Below are 16,128 nucleotides of genomic sequence, written 5' to 3' on the forward strand. Positions count from 1 at the left end.
ATCTCAACTACCCATCGTTCGCCGTTGTTTTCGGATCGTCCGGAGAGGTTGTGAAATACAAAAGAGTTGTTAAAAACGTGGGAAGAAACGTCGACGCGGTGTACGAAGTCGGAGTTAAATCTCCGGCGAATGTTGAGATTGATGTGTCTACGAGCAAGCTAGAGTTTAGCAAGGAGAAGAGCGAGTTGGAGTATGAAGTGACGTTTAAGAGCGTTGTGCTTGGCGGAGGAGTCGGATCGGTGCCGAGTCAAGAATTCGGATCGATCGAATGGACTGACGGTGATCACGTGGTTAAGAGTCCGGTGGCCGTCCAATGGGGTAAGGGATCATCATCAGCTCAGTCCTTTTGAGTTCTGATTGATGATGGCTCGTCTGGTTCTATCATGTTTTCTTCTTCAATGGAGAGAAAGAGACATCTTTGTTGGGTTTGTTTTAATGGGCCGATCTGTGTTACTTCATTATTGAGCCCACACTGAACAGGGTTAGATTAGACCCACTATGCATTGCGTGGGGTGAATGAGCTGAAAATTCGATTGGCATTTGTAAACTTTAGATTCTTAGTTTGATTTTCATGCATCCAAATGTTTCGTAATAAAACATTCGATTCTGATTCGAAAGCAGAAAAAGAATCGTTTTGGATATGATTTGTTTTTTATTATAATAAAGATTATCAAAAACTTCAATCTTTGATTCTGTAATTTGATTAATCGATATCAAATTACAGCCTACTACTGTTTAAATAAATGATGGTTTCTTTCTTCTAACCAAAAAATCGACCGTCAGCTTGGGTTTATCGAGTATCGACTCGTGAAGCAGAGTTGGTGATGGGCAAAATAGTCTGACTAGTGCACCTGTTTTAACCTACCAGATTTTGAGAAAACTTTTACTGTGGAAGCTGATGCTTCAGGGTATGGTCTAGGAGATGTGCTAATGCAAGAAAAAAAGCCTATAGCTTACTTCAGTCATGGTTTAACACCAAAAGAGCAGTTAAAATCAGTTTATGAAAGGGAGCTTATGGCGATTGTACTATCGGTTCAGAAATGGAAGCACTATCTAATGGGGAGAAAGTTTGTGGTCCATACTGATCAGAAAAGCTTAAAAATTCTACTGGAGCAAAGAGAAGTCACAATGGATTACCAGAAATGGTTAACAAAGTTACTACATTATGACTTTGAGATACTTTACAAGCCAGGAATTGATAATAAAGCAGCAGATGGATTATCCAGAATGGTTCAACCGGTTTAATCGTTGTCATCTCAGCTATTGATGGCCCTAACCGTGCCTACAGCTTTGCAACTACATGATCTGTTTGAGGAGATTGATAAAGACGAGAAGTTACAGGAACTGATTCAAAGTTGTCAAGATGGTACTCAGGTGAAAACAAGTTATGAGGTTCGAGAGGGTAGACTGTGGTTCAGAGATAGACTGGTTTTACCAAAGTCTTCTAAATTCATCAAGCTGATTCTGGAAGAGTACCATAGCAGTTTAATGGGTGGTCACTCGGGTGTATTAAAAACTATGAAGCGAGTTCAGCAATCATTCCATTGGGAAGGGTTACTTAAAGATATAGCTGTCGATTGGGCGGGCCACCCATAGACATGCCCATGTCCATATACATATGGGCTGACCATGGTCAGACCAAAAAATAAATGGTCTATTTGGGCATTTGACCATTTTTGTCCATTGACCATATGGGCTTAACCAAATGGACAATGGGTTGCCCACTTACCAAAATGAGAAATTCCATTTACAACTAAATAATTTTAAATTATTATATTTTACATTTATAAATTTTTATTTTCATAAAATACATTTATATTTTTTTTTCATAAAACAGATAAATTATTGTATTTGCAGAAAAGTGATTTTACGATTTTAGCGGGAAAACACAATTTTACGATTTTGGCGGGAAAACACAATTTTACGATTTTGGCGGGAAAACATAATTTTACAGTTTTGGCGGGAAAACGTAATTTTACGGTTTTGGCGGGAAAACACAGTTTTACGGTTTTGGCGGGAAAACACAGTTTTACGGTTTTGGCAAAAAATGTGGATTCTCTAATTTTGGTTTTGAGGAGAAACTGTAATTACGTAATTTTACACCAAGCTCATAATTTTAGAAGGGAAATAACAAAAAAAAAATAGATTTTATAAAAAAACAACAAAATAAAATTCAGATTTTATAAAAGAAAATAACAAAAATAATACTCAGATTTTATAAGTGAATAACAACAAAAATAAATTCATATTTTATAAAAGAAAATAACAAAAATAAAATTCAGATTTTATAATTGAATAGCAAAAAAAATAACAAAAATAAAATTCAGATTTTATAAGTGAATGACAATAAAAAAAAAATGGGCTGTCCATGGTCATGACCATTTGGAAATAGTCTTAATGGGCATGAACACTTTGTGGACCATTGTCCATTTGGGACTGTCCAACTTTGGCCCATGCAAAAGAATGTCCAGATGGACTCGCCCAAATGGTCCATGGACGGACCATTTGACAACTCTACTTAAAGATATACAGAAGTTTGTAGCTGAGTGTGAGGTGTGCCAACGTCACAAATATTCGACTTTATCTCCAGCAGGTCTCTTACAACCTCTTCCTGTACCAAATCAAGTCTGGGAGGATATTTCCACGGATTTCGTCGAAGGCTTACCTACTTCACAGGACAAGAACGTGATTCTGGTCATTGTGGATAGATTCAGCAAATATGGGTATTTCATTGGACTTAAATATCCTTTTACTGCCTCGGAGGTGGCATGTAAGTTCATTGAAGAAGTGGTACGTTTACATGGTTATCCTGCATCGATAGTGTCGGATAGAGGAAGCACATTCTTGAGTTCCTTTTGGAAAGAGTGTTTTCGTCTCTCAGGTACCAAATTGAAATACAGTACGGCCTTCCACCCACAAACTGATGGGCAAACAGAGGTATTAAACTGATGCTTAGAAACTTACCTGCGTTGCTTAGCTTCTACACACCCTCGTAAATTGCACCAGTACTTATCTTGGGCTGAATTATGGTACAACTCTTCATTCCACACGGCTTTAAAAACTACCCCGTTCAAAGTGGTTTATGGTAGAGATCCTCCAACTATCATTAGGTTCGAAGAGCAGTCCACTAAGGTGTCAGAACTTGAAGTGGTGTTAAAAGAACGAGACTTGATTCTTGGCCAGGTAAAGGAACATTTGATTCATGCTCAACAATTAATGAAGAACAATGCAGACAAACATAGAAGGGACTTGGAGTTTGAGGTTGGTACGTGGGTATTTTTGAAATTACAACCTTATAGACAAAACTCGGTGTCCAAGCATATCTGTCAGAAGTTATCTGCAAAATTTTATGGTCCTTATGAGATTATGGAGCGAGTAGGGAAGGTGTCTTATAGGCTACAACTACCAGATGGTTCGAAGGTGTACCCAATGTTTCATGTATCACAGCTGAAATAGGTGCTTGGTGCGAGTCATCAAGTGATCCCACTTCCAGAAACGTGTAATGCGTCGGATGAGTTGATTGTGGTGCCAGAGGACGTGTTGGATTCACGCTATAATGATGAAGGACGGTTAGAAGTGTTGGTCCATTGGCTAGGTTTGCCAAGTTATGATGATTTGTGGGAGTTGGCTAAGGATTTAAACAAACAGTATCCTGACTTAGCGCTTGAGGACAAGCTTCGTGTTGAAGGGGGGGGGGGGGTATTGATAAGCCATATATCGTCTACACCCGAAGAAGATCACGTGCTAAGGACGCGGTGACGGAAGAAGCAAGTGGACAAGAGAATGTATGAATTCTCTGAGTTTGTTATTGTTTTACATTCGTGTTGTTTGTGTGAGTGAACAGAGTCGTGTGTGATTTCTATGGAGTGAGAGTATTGCTCTAGCTGTGTCTAGAGACTCTTACGGTTACATTCAGTTACAATTCCTAAATCGATAATAAAAAAATACAGTTTCTCTTTCTTATCATCTTATCAATGGAGAGTCATGTCTAAGAGATGATCCTCTTTAACAAGGGAGCTGCAACAGATTTTGAAACAACTATAAGTTGTTAATGCTTAATAACTAACTAGTCACATTGTTGGTAATAATGATTTAGCTTGGGTGTACCTAACCTGCCTGATTGATAAAGAGATTTTTGGCCAATGCTGAAACATTTGGACTAGTAGGAAAAGTCAGATGGATCTGAAGAATTCTGCATACCAATTAAATTAGTACAAGCTCATCAGGAGCTGAGGTCTAAGTTTCTTCTGCCATTTTCAACAAAGATAAAAAAAAAAAAAGAGTCTAGTCGTCTCCTTACCCTCGTGAATGTATCCTTTTGGCTCTCGGCTTCGAATGAAGGGTACCCGTAGGTAGAGAAACTCGTAACACACACAACATACCTAAAAGTACAGTTAATCAACTGCGTGATCATGATCTCTGTTTTTCAACCATCCCAGGTGCCCAAGTAAGTAATCTTAAGGTTCCACACACACATTGTTTGTTACTTGACTGAACTGACCACCCAAAATCGGCAATTTTTCAATCTCCCCTGCCGCCCTGAGTGTGTATTATTATTATGATGACATTAATAACGATGAACAACACCCTGAGTTCTCAACTCTATGTAAATTGACATAAATCTCTACACCTTAATCGAAGGGAAACGGAGAGAGAGTTTACCTTAACTTGTCGAGCAGAGATATATATATATATATATATATATATATACACAAAAACTCTGCCAAATTTGCCTTCTCCAAGCGGCCTCCCGATCTCGAAATCTGTCAGGGTCCATTGCTTCTCTCTGTATCTCCACCGTCACATTTTGTCGATTTCTCTCACTCATTTTTTTTGTTGCCGATCACAGTACTAGCACTTTTTACTGTTAAGAGACGACGGCGAGAGGGAAAGTAAAAAACTTTGGGAATTTTGCATTCACACCTACTTTTGACAAAAGTATTCACCATTACACCTACTTTTTACTACTCATATACTTTTCTCAAGTTTAATTACATTTTACCCCTCACTCTTTCTAACCCTTCTTCCCAACTAGATGGTTTTCAATTTTTTTAGAAACTAACTACATATTCAATTCATCTTTACTTTTTCTATTTCTTTCTCATTTTTCTCTCTCTCTTTTCTTTTTCTTGGTAATCATTTCTTCAACATTTGTTTTTCATTTTAATTAATATATATTTTAAGTATAACTTGGAAATAAACATTGTTTGCATATTTCAATTTTTGTCCCCATTTTTGTTTTCACAAAAATTAAAGTAATTTATGAGTTAAATCTAAATCAAATATAATTAAATGGTATTTATAGCCAAATCAACAATTTTTAAAGTCCAAACTAAATTAAATAAATAGTTTTGGAATTGAAATTTTTATTTAACTAAATTTTTTATCTAAAAAATTGTATTCTAACATACTTTTCAATCTAAAAAATTGTACTATAACCCTAATCAATAAATATGTTTCCATATAGACACCCTTTGAAACTCTTGTTTGATACTATAAGATGTGTCTATGCTTGATGTGGATACTATTACAATTCTTGGATACAAGTAACACATGGTCATGTGGTACTATTACAATTCGTGGATAAAAGTTACAACGACATCATCAAATCCATACAATCATGGTCATGTTAATACTATTACAATTCGTGGATACAAGTTACACATGTGGATAGTAACTTGAAATCCATGTAGAGTTAGTGAATTAATATTCACTTTTTAAGATACATGGTTAGGCTTTTACATTTTGTGTCTATTATTTAGTGTCTTAGGCTTAAAGATTTAGGTTTTTGTGGATTCAATGTCTATGAATCCACAAAACCACATCCAACCAACCACATTACATACTCAAATTATGAATTTAATAGACTAATTAACTATCCAAAAATAAGTATCCACAAATGCTTTTGAAGCAAAACTTGTGACAGCCAACTCCAATAGTTGAGAGAAGCTCTGCAACCTACAATGTCTTCTTACAAAGTTTTTATTTATGTTCAGTTCATGTAAAAGATATTCTTAAAGTCTTATAATATAATATAGTAATTTATATAAAAAATTATTATAAGCTCCTAAAGGCGTCCACCTAGGATTTTAAACCACCAATAGGGATTAGACACTTCACTAATTAACTTTTTAAAATTTTCCAGAATTTTCTATATTAAGAATTATTTTAAACAATCTATCAGGATTTGACATGTCATTCATTAACATTTTTTAAATTTCCAGAATTTTTTAGAAAAAGGAAAATTTTAAATTTATGGAAATAAAAGAACTATGTACAATATCCCACATCGGCTACAAAATTTTTAGACAATGATTCAGAACCAGTATAATTAAGATTAATATGCTTCCAACAACGAATGAGCATGAAAGCTTGATTTATCAGGCGTCCAAGTTTAAAAGTATATTCGGTTTGATCCAGTTTTTTATTTAATCAAATTAAAACTTTAAAAAGTTTCAAAAAAATATGATAATATTTAAAAATTTTAAAAGTTTTAATATTATAAATATTGAAACTTTAAAATTTCTTAGCTTTTAAAAAGTTTTTAAATATTATAATTTTTAAATTTTAAAAGTTTAAAATATTATAAATATTGAAACTTTTTAAAAGTTAAAATATTATAAATATTGAAACTTTTAAAAGTTCTTAGCTTTTAAAAAGTTTTTTTTATTATAAATTTTAAATTTTAAAAGTTTAAAATATTATAAATATTGAAATTTTCTAAAAGGTTCAAAATTTATACTTCAAAACCTTTTAAAAGTTTAAACTATTTAGATATCACATTTTTACACCACAGTTTATTTAAAATTCATATAATCACCAAAACAATTTTTTGTTGTTGATAGTGACACAATAGTGTGTCTACCTTTTTTTTTTGAACTTTTTATGAAAGATTATTGTATACCTTTGGTTATAAAATTATTATGAAATATTAGAAGTGTTATATTATAAATTATTTCGAATATGATTTTTTTTTTTTGCCTATGCCCTCTAAACCTCTAGGCACGGCTCTGTATGTGCTGCTGCTTTTTGGGTGTCATATACTCCTACAATTAAAAGTGAAGCAGTTGAGATTCTTCTTCTGACCAAATCCACCCTCTCTTATCACTCTTGTTTTCAATTTGGTACAGCAAAAAAAAACATAATACAAAACTGATATATGGTTTTAGAGAATTAGATAACATACCCAGATAAACTGATTAGTAGAGTATGGATTTGAGGTTTTTTTTTTTTAACAGAATCGAGCAATTGTTTGAAGTCACAAAAAGCGTTACAATCAAAGTTTTTGGTGTGCAGCTGGGCTGAGACTAGTTTGGCAGTAATGGGCTGCGTTAGAATTAAGCCCAAGTTTTTTTTTGTATGTCGAAAAAATAGTTATGTAATCATGTATTTATCACGTACGAAATCGACCAAGTTTTATTTATCACGTATGTAATTGTAAGAAGTTGCGTTATTTGTATGCAGAGTACACGTGGCACACTGTTAGGTGCTGATGTGGCAAACTGAGAGAAAGTTAGCCAATTTTTATAGTATAGATTTTATAACCAAAAGAAAAAACATTTATACATATGAACTGTTTTTATTTTTAATAACTACTAGATTTTAATCTGCGGAACAATATTTTTACAACAAAAATAAATAAATTTTAAAAAAGTGTATTTATTTGTTAATTTTGCTTCTTTTGTTTTAGTGTTTAAGATTGTATAACTGGATTTTCGTTGTTAATTATAAAATTTGATTAGTTGTATATCGCAGACATGCAATAATTATTTAGTTTTATTTATACTAATGTTATGTTCCACAATTTGAACGTTGGACGACCCCTCGCTTTTGATATACCTCATATTGATTTTTTTTAGCATTATTCGTTTGAGAAGATTTTTTTTTTTTTTTTTTTTTTGGCATTTTTAGCATTGTTGCAAATTAAAAAATAATTATATATTCTCGTGGACGTACGCTTATATAAGATTATCACACACTATCATCTCTCCATCTCCCTCTCCCTCTTTCTGAAATCTTCGGCACAAAGTGTTATTATACTTCAGGTAAGCTTCCAGCCTTCCACCTTATATTTATTATGTAGATGTTTCAGTATTGTAGAAGACACTCTACTCTACAATACTGAATTTTAGAGTGTAGAAGTTATCCATGTTTTATTGTCTTAATTTTTTGTGATCATACTAATTTTTTTGAAAAAGCTATTTATTATCTTTTATTTATATTTGAGATGAAAAATATAGGAATTGATTTTAAAATCATGAGATTGTAAATAAATGGGTAATTATGTTTATTATACTTTGTTACAATTTTTTTTTTTGATTATTTATTATTTCAAGTAAATGGTCAACAGCAAGTTAGATCAAATCGTAATATTAATGCAACTCAATTTGGTTAACACATGTTACTAATCAAAGTTTTTTAACTAAACTAAAAACCCCGATTCAATTTTTCTTTAAAGATATACTTAAAAACGAAAAGGTTAAAACTCTTCTGGCCGGATGCACAAAAAAAAAAAAAAAAAAAAAAAAAAAAAAAAAAAAAAAACTCTTCTAAAAACTTCATTTGGTCATATGAAAAAGTATATAGTTCTTCTTAAGTAACCATACGGCAAAGTAATTATTTGGCGGTCGTAGTTTGCGCAGCTCTATATTTCCATCCACTTAACATGTTATTTCTATTTCTCTTAATATTATCCAATAAACTGAACCAAGTAGAAATGATTCGACTTCACATTCCCTTACATAAACTATCCGTTTTTGTAGAAAGCAAAATGAGTTTGTGGTATATCGTAGTTACGTTCGTGTTCATTGCATCTATACTCATTGCAAAGAACACGAGAATAACAAAGAAGAATCTACCTCCTGGACCACCAAGACTTCCTGTAATTGGCAACTTGCACAAGTTAGGGTCGGAACCTCACCGCTCGATGTTCAAATTATTTATCAGAAAAATATGGACCGTTAATGTCCTTACAACTTGGAAATATATTATCTGTTGTGGCATATGGACTTGTCTGTCCTAAGAAGGTTCCACTTGAGGTTGTCCTCGTCCTTACCCAATGGACTTAATTCTATATTTTCATAGTCAAAATGTAACGATCGGAAGGGATATATATATATATATATATATATATATATATATATATATATATATATAAAATAGCAAATCCATTTTTAAAGGTCTGCTAAATCTAACGGGTTTAGATAAAAAGAAAATTGATCTTACCATTGAAAATAGTGTTTTCTTCTCACCCCTTCACAGCCAAGGATTGCGTCCACACGTTCACACTGCTTCGTTCAAATATCACACTCTTTGCTGTCTCATATATTGTGAATTGCTTCGTTCAAGCATCAACTTCGGTTAGATGTCTTGCTTGTGCTCCAAGATCTTCTCATCCATCATTTGCATAAAAAAAATGGCTTTAAAGGTTAAACTCTTCATCTAAAAACAAAAATACTAATAACCAATACTTAAAAATGTACTTTTGTTTCTATCACTTGTACAAAACAAAAACATCTTTTCAATGCACCTGCTGACAAAAGAAAAGGCAAAATAAAGAAAAATTTACTAGATATGATGACCAAAATGAAAACCAAGAGTGAGAGCTTAAAAGAAGCGTTCTTCATTATCAAATTTGCTTTGGTTTTTTTAACTTCAAAAATTCGAGCCTCGTTAAAGTTTGCTATGTGTCCCTAGGATTTAGCCGTACGTTTATAAAGTGGTAAACTACAAAATCTAGAACAATTAGTGATGCAGCGCATCTTCACGTCGTTGATCACCACCTCAACCACTTTGTTGTTTGTTTAACTCATGTTAATGGGCCTTAGGTTCATGGGTTTTTAAAACCATAATTTTGTCGTTAAATATTTAGACTAGGGTTTTCGTTTTCTTATTTAAAGAGACCTGAGTCTCATTAGTCTGTAATTATGGATTATTGAATAAAAGAGTTTTAAGAAAACTTTGTCAAAAGCCTAGAGAGGAGGATTCTCATCCCTAAGAGTTTGTGTTCAAGCCCTGCAAGGAGGACTTGCAAAACCACGTCGATATCGTTCCCGATCTTGGCTCTATTCTTATTGCTTCTTCGTCAAGTTACGACGTTCTAAGAAAGATCCGTTCGTGAATCCGAGTTCTCCTGGAAATCTAGCGTTCTCGTCCGTTAATTAAGCTTCCGCTCTCTATCAGTTGGTATCAGAGCAAAACTTAAAACATTATTACTTAAATTAGGTCATTTTGTTTTTTTGAGTAGAAAATCATACCATATAATTTTAAGATTTTAGATTAGGGTAAACAAATAATCTTGAAATTGAGTAGTAATTACTATGTTGCATTGATTTATGATCTCTTTTTTTGTAACTAGGTAAAATGTATTGAAAATTACCAATTCGAGTTAATCAATATCTAGCCATATTATCGTAAAGAAACCCCTACAAAAACCAGACATTATATAAGTGATACAAACTAAATTCATTTATATTTTTGATTAATTAAGTGATTTAATAATTATATTTAAAGCACTTAATTATCGTATACAAGAGAGATAATCAAGTAATCAAAGTAAATTTTGGTTCAAAGCATTAGTTATCTTATACAAGAGAAATAATCTTGAAATTGAGTAGCAATTAATGTTACATTGATTTTTGCTCTTTTTTGTTTTAACTAGGTGAAATGTATTAAAAATTTTACCAGTTTGAGTTGATCAATATCTAGCCATAATATTGTAAAGAACCCCCTATAAAAATGAGGCATCATTAACATTAAGTGATACAAACTAAATTATTTAATAATTGGATAAAGAAAATTGCATCTAAGACAATGAAGACAACTCCTTTGCTCATGGTTGTTGTTCTGTTGATGGCCTTGTCTTGTTCGAATGCTCAACCGATGCATCCTGACGACTGTTGGAAAAAGATTAAAAACGCACCACATGGATGTTTCAATAAAATAACAGGCGGTTTCATGAGATCGAAAAACAATGTTGCATAGTCGTTAATTCATTTGCTGATTTGTGTTGGCCGATCCTCTTCCCGAGCATGCCTTACATACGTTTCATGATTAAGGGCTTGTGCACTATCAAATATGGATTGCATTGAAATGTTGAGTATTTGCTTTGTTTTGATATTTCTTAAAAATGACAATTAAATATTGAATATAACTAGGATGTCGGCCCTTGCGTTACCGTACCGAAAAATGAAAACTTGAAATGACTAACATTGTTAATTTTACATTTCAAGTGAAAACTTTATGGTATTTCTTTAACTGTATAATATAAAAGTCATAAATAATGACTAAGATGAATCAACCAAATTAGTTAAATAAAAAATTTATTGTATATATAAAAATGAAAAATAGATTCAGTGACAATAATAATGTTAAAGATATATAAATCTAGGTTTATTGAATCATACTCAGATAATCAATTTTGAAAAATATTCACAGAAAACAAATTTTAAATCATTATCCTATCGAAATTTATTCAAAATAATAAGATAATTAGGGAGAAAGAGCTCATAGCTGCAATCAACAAAATTGACTAAAAAGATAAATCTATAAAAAAAAATAGAAATCACAATTAATTAAATAAATAAATTCTTGGAAGAGATGATCAATACAGGTTAGATGGAAAACGACAACAAACAAAAGTTCGATGAATGAATCAATAAAAAAAATCCAAAGTTTTTTAACAAAGATGAGTAAATCAATGTTGATTAACAAATTGAAAGAAAATAATAGTCAGAATTTTTAAATTTGAAGGTGTTTAACAATACTCAAAGAACAAAAACTTTTTTCAAGGTCCACAAAAATAAAATAAAATATATATATATATATATATATATATATAAACAAAGAGATGTGAAACAAAAATGTGCAAAAATTAACAAAAAAATGTGAACATTGAAAGCTGGGAGTACGACGAAGAAACACAATCTGGATCAAAATATTGCAACTTTTACAATCATTAACAAATCTAAACAGTTAGATGAGATAATAAAAACAATCTCATCTGTTATATTTAAATTGACCCCTAAAAGTGAGTTTGCTATAATATATAAACATATAAATCTATGAAAAAACAGAAATCACAATCAATTACCTAGATTAATACTTGGAAGAAATTATCGATGAAGGTATAAATGGAAAACTTTACCAAACAAAAGTTAGATGAAAGAATCAATAAATAAAACAATCCAAATTTAAATGAAGATGAGTGAATCATGTTGATTAATAAATTTAAAGAAAATAATACTCATAATTTTTAAAACTTGGAGGTGTGAAACAATACTTAAAGAACAAAAACTCTTTTCAAAGTCCATAAAAATCTATATATACATTAAAAAAAAAAAGGTGTGAGAACAAAAATGTGTGAAGCAAAAAGGTGTGAAACTAACAACTGCAAACATTGAGAGCTAGGGATACAACGAAGAAACACAATTGTTAGATCAAAACATTGCAACTTTATATAAGCAAAGAGGTGTAAAACAAAGAGGTGTAAAAACTTACGGGTGTTAACATGAAAAGTTGGAGATGTGACGAAGAAACACAATTGTTGGATCGAAACTTTGCAACTTTTGAGATCATTAACAAATGGTGAGATCATTAATAATATAATACTCAAAGAACAAAAACTCTTTTCAAAGTTCATAAAAATCTGTATATATAAAAAAACAAAGAGATGTGAAAATAAAGAAGTGTGAAGCAAAAATGTATGAAAACTAGCAAGTGCAAACATTGAAATCTAGGGGTACGACGAAGAAACACAATTGTTGGATCAAAACATTGCAATTTATATTTGTAAAACAAATAGGTGTAAAACTAACGGATGCCAACATGGAAAGTTGGGGGTGCAACGAAGAAACACAATTGTTGGATCGAAACTTTGCAACTTTTGAGATCATTATCAAAGGGTGAGATCATTAGTATATGCATTGTCACCAGTTCGAATGTTTGATCCGCCTCGCCTCGATGTCCAGTTAAATTTATGATTCGTTTGATCATATTTAATTTTATCACAACTGATTTTTAAAATTTTTAAAAATTGTGTATCTAAAAAAAAGTTTTGCCTTATTAATAGTAATTTAAAATTTTCTACAAGATAATATTTCATAAATGTCATCAATTATATATAATTTTAACCAAAATATATCAAATAAACCCATGCGTAGCGTGGGTTCAAAACCTAGTTATATTAAAACTTGAAAAGTGTTGAAAAAAGCCGTGAAAAGATTATGGTAACTCAGAAAAAAATAAAAGTAAAAAATTAAACTTTATATTATTTTAATTTTTTGTCAACCATTTGGTCACAACATGCTGACCTATTAACCAAATCCCTACATTCATAGGGAGCGAGACTCGATCCTTGGTGTGATGGTGTCTTGTGCATTAAGGACTTACCATTTGCCAAATTTTATATTATTATGGTAAGGAAATTTTATCTTAAGAATAAACATTATATATAATAAAAAAATAATTAAACTCTATAAGATGTCTAAATATTATTATTGGTTTGAGAAATTTCATTAAGTGTAGATCTAAAACGTGAGTATATGGGTGAAAATATAGTTCGGTTCGGTTTATATGTCCACTCCAAGAAGCTTCATCATCATCCACACACGATCGAGGAAGAGATTGAATGTGAGGATTTGGGGGTTACGTACGTACTCGTTTAATCGATGGCGGCTCCGTCGCCGTCTTCTCCTCCACAATTCCGATCTCTCGAAGCTTCTTACTTTCTCCGAACCTGTTCAAGTTTCTCTCAATTGAAACAAATCCACACCAGAGTCATCAAACACAATCTCACAAACGATCAGTTACTAGTTCGTCAGCTTATAAGTGTTTCTTCTTCATTCGGAGAAACCCAATACGCTTCTCTCGTCTTCAACCAACTTCAGTCTCCTTCTACCTTTACTTGGAACCTTATGATACGTTCTCTCTCTCTTAATCATAAGCCTCGTGAAGCTCTTCTTCTCTTTATCCTTATGCTCACTCATCATCACTCTCACTTTGATAAATTCACTTTCCCTTTTGTTATCAAAGCTTGTCTCGCTTCTTCTTCGTCTCTTCGTTTAGGTACCCAACTCCATGGTTTAGCTATCAAAGCTGGGTTTTTTAATGATGTCTTCTTCCAGAACACTCTCATGGATCTTTACTTTAAATTTGGGAAACCAGATTGTGGACGTAAGGTGTTTGATAAAATGCCTGGGAGAAGTATTGTTTCATGGACTACTATGCTTTATGGTCTTGTCTCCAATTCTCAGTTGGATTCAGCTGAGATTGTATTCAATCAGATGCCAAGGAGAAACGTTGTTTCATGGACTGCAATGATCACTGCTTATGTTAAGAACCGTAGACCTGATGAGGCGTTTAAGCTCTTTAGGAGAATGCAGGATGATGATCATGTTAAGCCTAATGAGTATACGATTGTTAATTTGTTGCAAGCTTCTACTCAGCTTGGGAGCTTGTCTATGGGAAGATGGGTTCATGACTATGCTCACAAAAACGGTTTTGTGGTTGATTGTTTCCTTGGAACTGCTTTGATCGATATGTATAGCAAATGTGGAAGCTTGCAGGACGCTAGGAAAGTCTTTGATGTGATGCAGAGTAAGAGTTTAGCGACTTGGAACTCGATGATTACTAGTTTGGGTGTACATGGATGTGGAGAAGAGGCTTTGTCTCTGTTTCAAGATATGGAAGAAGAAGCGAGCGTAGAGCCAGATGCTATCACTTTCGTTGGTGTCTTATCCGCTTGTGCTAATACAGGTAATGTAAAGGATGGTTTGAAGTACTTCACATGGATGATCCAAGTTTACGGTATCTCACCTATTCGGGAACATAATGCTTGTATGATCCAACTGTTGGAGAAAGCCCTCGAAGTTTATGAAGTTTCAGACTTGGTTGAATCTATGGATTCTGATCCAAACCACAATACTTCATTTGGTGATGATTACATGGATCAAGTGAATGAAAGACACGAAAGTCCGAGCCAGCATCAAATTATGTTCTCCAAGTGGGATACAGGCCGATTTTGAAGGTTCAGTGTCTCTTTACATATATATTTTTTCCTCTATTAAACAGATTCATTGATCATCTTTGTAAACTATACAAGAAAAGCTCCCGCAAAAGTAGTGTAATGTCATGTACAACTGTAAAAGGAATGGAGTTTAGATTTGCTCAAGCAGTGAAAATTGTAAATTCGATTCGATTTTTATTGAGCGCAATTCATGTCTGTGTTACTTGGATTTAACGCGTTAACGTAGCTAATGGCCTTATGATTATGAGTATGATATATCAATGTTAGTGGAACTTCAAGAGGATCAGCATCATTGAATAAAAGAGAAACAGAGATGCAAAAAGAAATATTATTCAGAAATTATTGATGAAACTGAGAGATATTACATAAACTCAGAAGTCAGAATTTTGGGTTTGGCTAAGTCTGGTTTGAGCAACAGCAACCTCAGCTTGAGTTTTGGCTAATTCATTCTGAGCATTCTGAACTTGAGTTTGCAGTAAATGAATAATGCCAACACATCCATAAACAGGATCATCTACTCTGCATTTTGCTTCAAAGCACAAAGACTCCACTGCTTCAGCTCTCGTCTGATCAGGAAGTTGCTGTTGTCAAAAAGATCACCAAAAAATCCAACATGAATACGCTTATATAGATATGCATAAACGTACGTACGTGATCTTAAATATGATTTTAGAGAAGATACACAAAAAAATATTGTAATAGATATATATACCTGAAGCATTTTGGAAACATTTCCAGCACCATAGATTCTGTGGATACATGCAAATTTTGCAGGATCGTTTGGAGGGAAGTAAGGTGCGAAAATGCAATCTTTTGGACATCTTCTTCTCAGATATTTGCAGGCAGCACATCTTTTTGGATTCATCACAGATCTTCTCAGAAAGAACACAAAGATTGTGAGATCTAGACAAAGGATTTGGCTATTTGTATCACTTTTCATTTCCTCTCTTTTCCAATTATTCCAACGGCTACTTTCCAGTTTCTGAATGTTGAGGACATTTACTTAAGGTAACACTATTAATGTTGATTTCTCTAAGTGATTAATTAGACTAATATTACCGTTGATGATATTACAGTACTGTTAAGGAAACATTAATGTTGTG

General features: G+C 32.7%; 1 protein-coding gene, 1 long non-coding RNA gene and 1 pseudogene across 3 annotated transcripts; 2 read left to right on the forward strand and 1 right to left on the reverse strand.

Moving 5' to 3' along the window:
- Nucleotides 1-7,951: 7,951 nt before the first annotated feature.
- LOC109133467 (uncharacterized) lies at nucleotides 7,952-9,112 on the forward strand. The gene is made up of 2 exons (XR_002038594.2): nucleotides 7,952-8,045; nucleotides 8,763-9,112. It is a non-coding gene; the product is annotated as an uncharacterized LOC109133467 (long non-coding RNA).
- Nucleotides 9,113-13,509: 4,397 nt separating this feature from the next.
- Nucleotides 13,510-15,212, forward strand: LOC104790299 (pentatricopeptide repeat-containing protein At3g26630, chloroplastic pseudogene; annotated as a pseudogene). The gene has a single exon (XR_015560359.1). The product of XR_015560359.1 is annotated as a pentatricopeptide repeat-containing protein At3g26630, chloroplastic pseudogene (transcript).
- Nucleotides 15,213-15,341: 129 nt separating this feature from the next.
- LOC104790298 (LOB domain-containing protein 24-like) lies at nucleotides 15,342-15,964 on the reverse strand. The gene is made up of 2 exons (XM_010516019.2): nucleotides 15,738-15,964; nucleotides 15,342-15,606 (listed from the first exon to the last, which is right to left on the reverse strand). Exons 1-2 carry the CDS (start codon nucleotides 15,888-15,890, stop codon nucleotides 15,397-15,399), a joined length of 363 nt encoding a protein of 120 aa, XP_010514321.1. The 5' UTR covers nucleotides 15,891-15,964; the 3' UTR covers nucleotides 15,342-15,396.
- Nucleotides 15,965-16,128: the final 164 nt, after the last annotated feature.

This window comes from Camelina sativa, chromosome 6 (assembly GCF_030686135.1).
Source record: "Camelina sativa cultivar CO46 ecotype springtype chromosome 6, ASM3068613v1".
NCBI classification, from domain to species: domain Eukaryota; kingdom Viridiplantae; phylum Streptophyta; class Magnoliopsida; order Brassicales; family Brassicaceae; genus Camelina; species Camelina sativa.

Bases quoted from the DNA above. Each gene is read 5' to 3' on its own strand.
- LOC104790298 (XM_010516019.2), bottom strand. From the start codon at position 15,890: ATGAATCCAAAAAGATGTGCTGCCTGCAAATATCTGAGAAGAAGATGT. The intron at 15,607-15,737 runs GTATATATATCT...TTTTGACAACAG, and splicing joins ATGTTTCCAAAATGCTTCAG to CAACTTCCTGATCAGACGAG.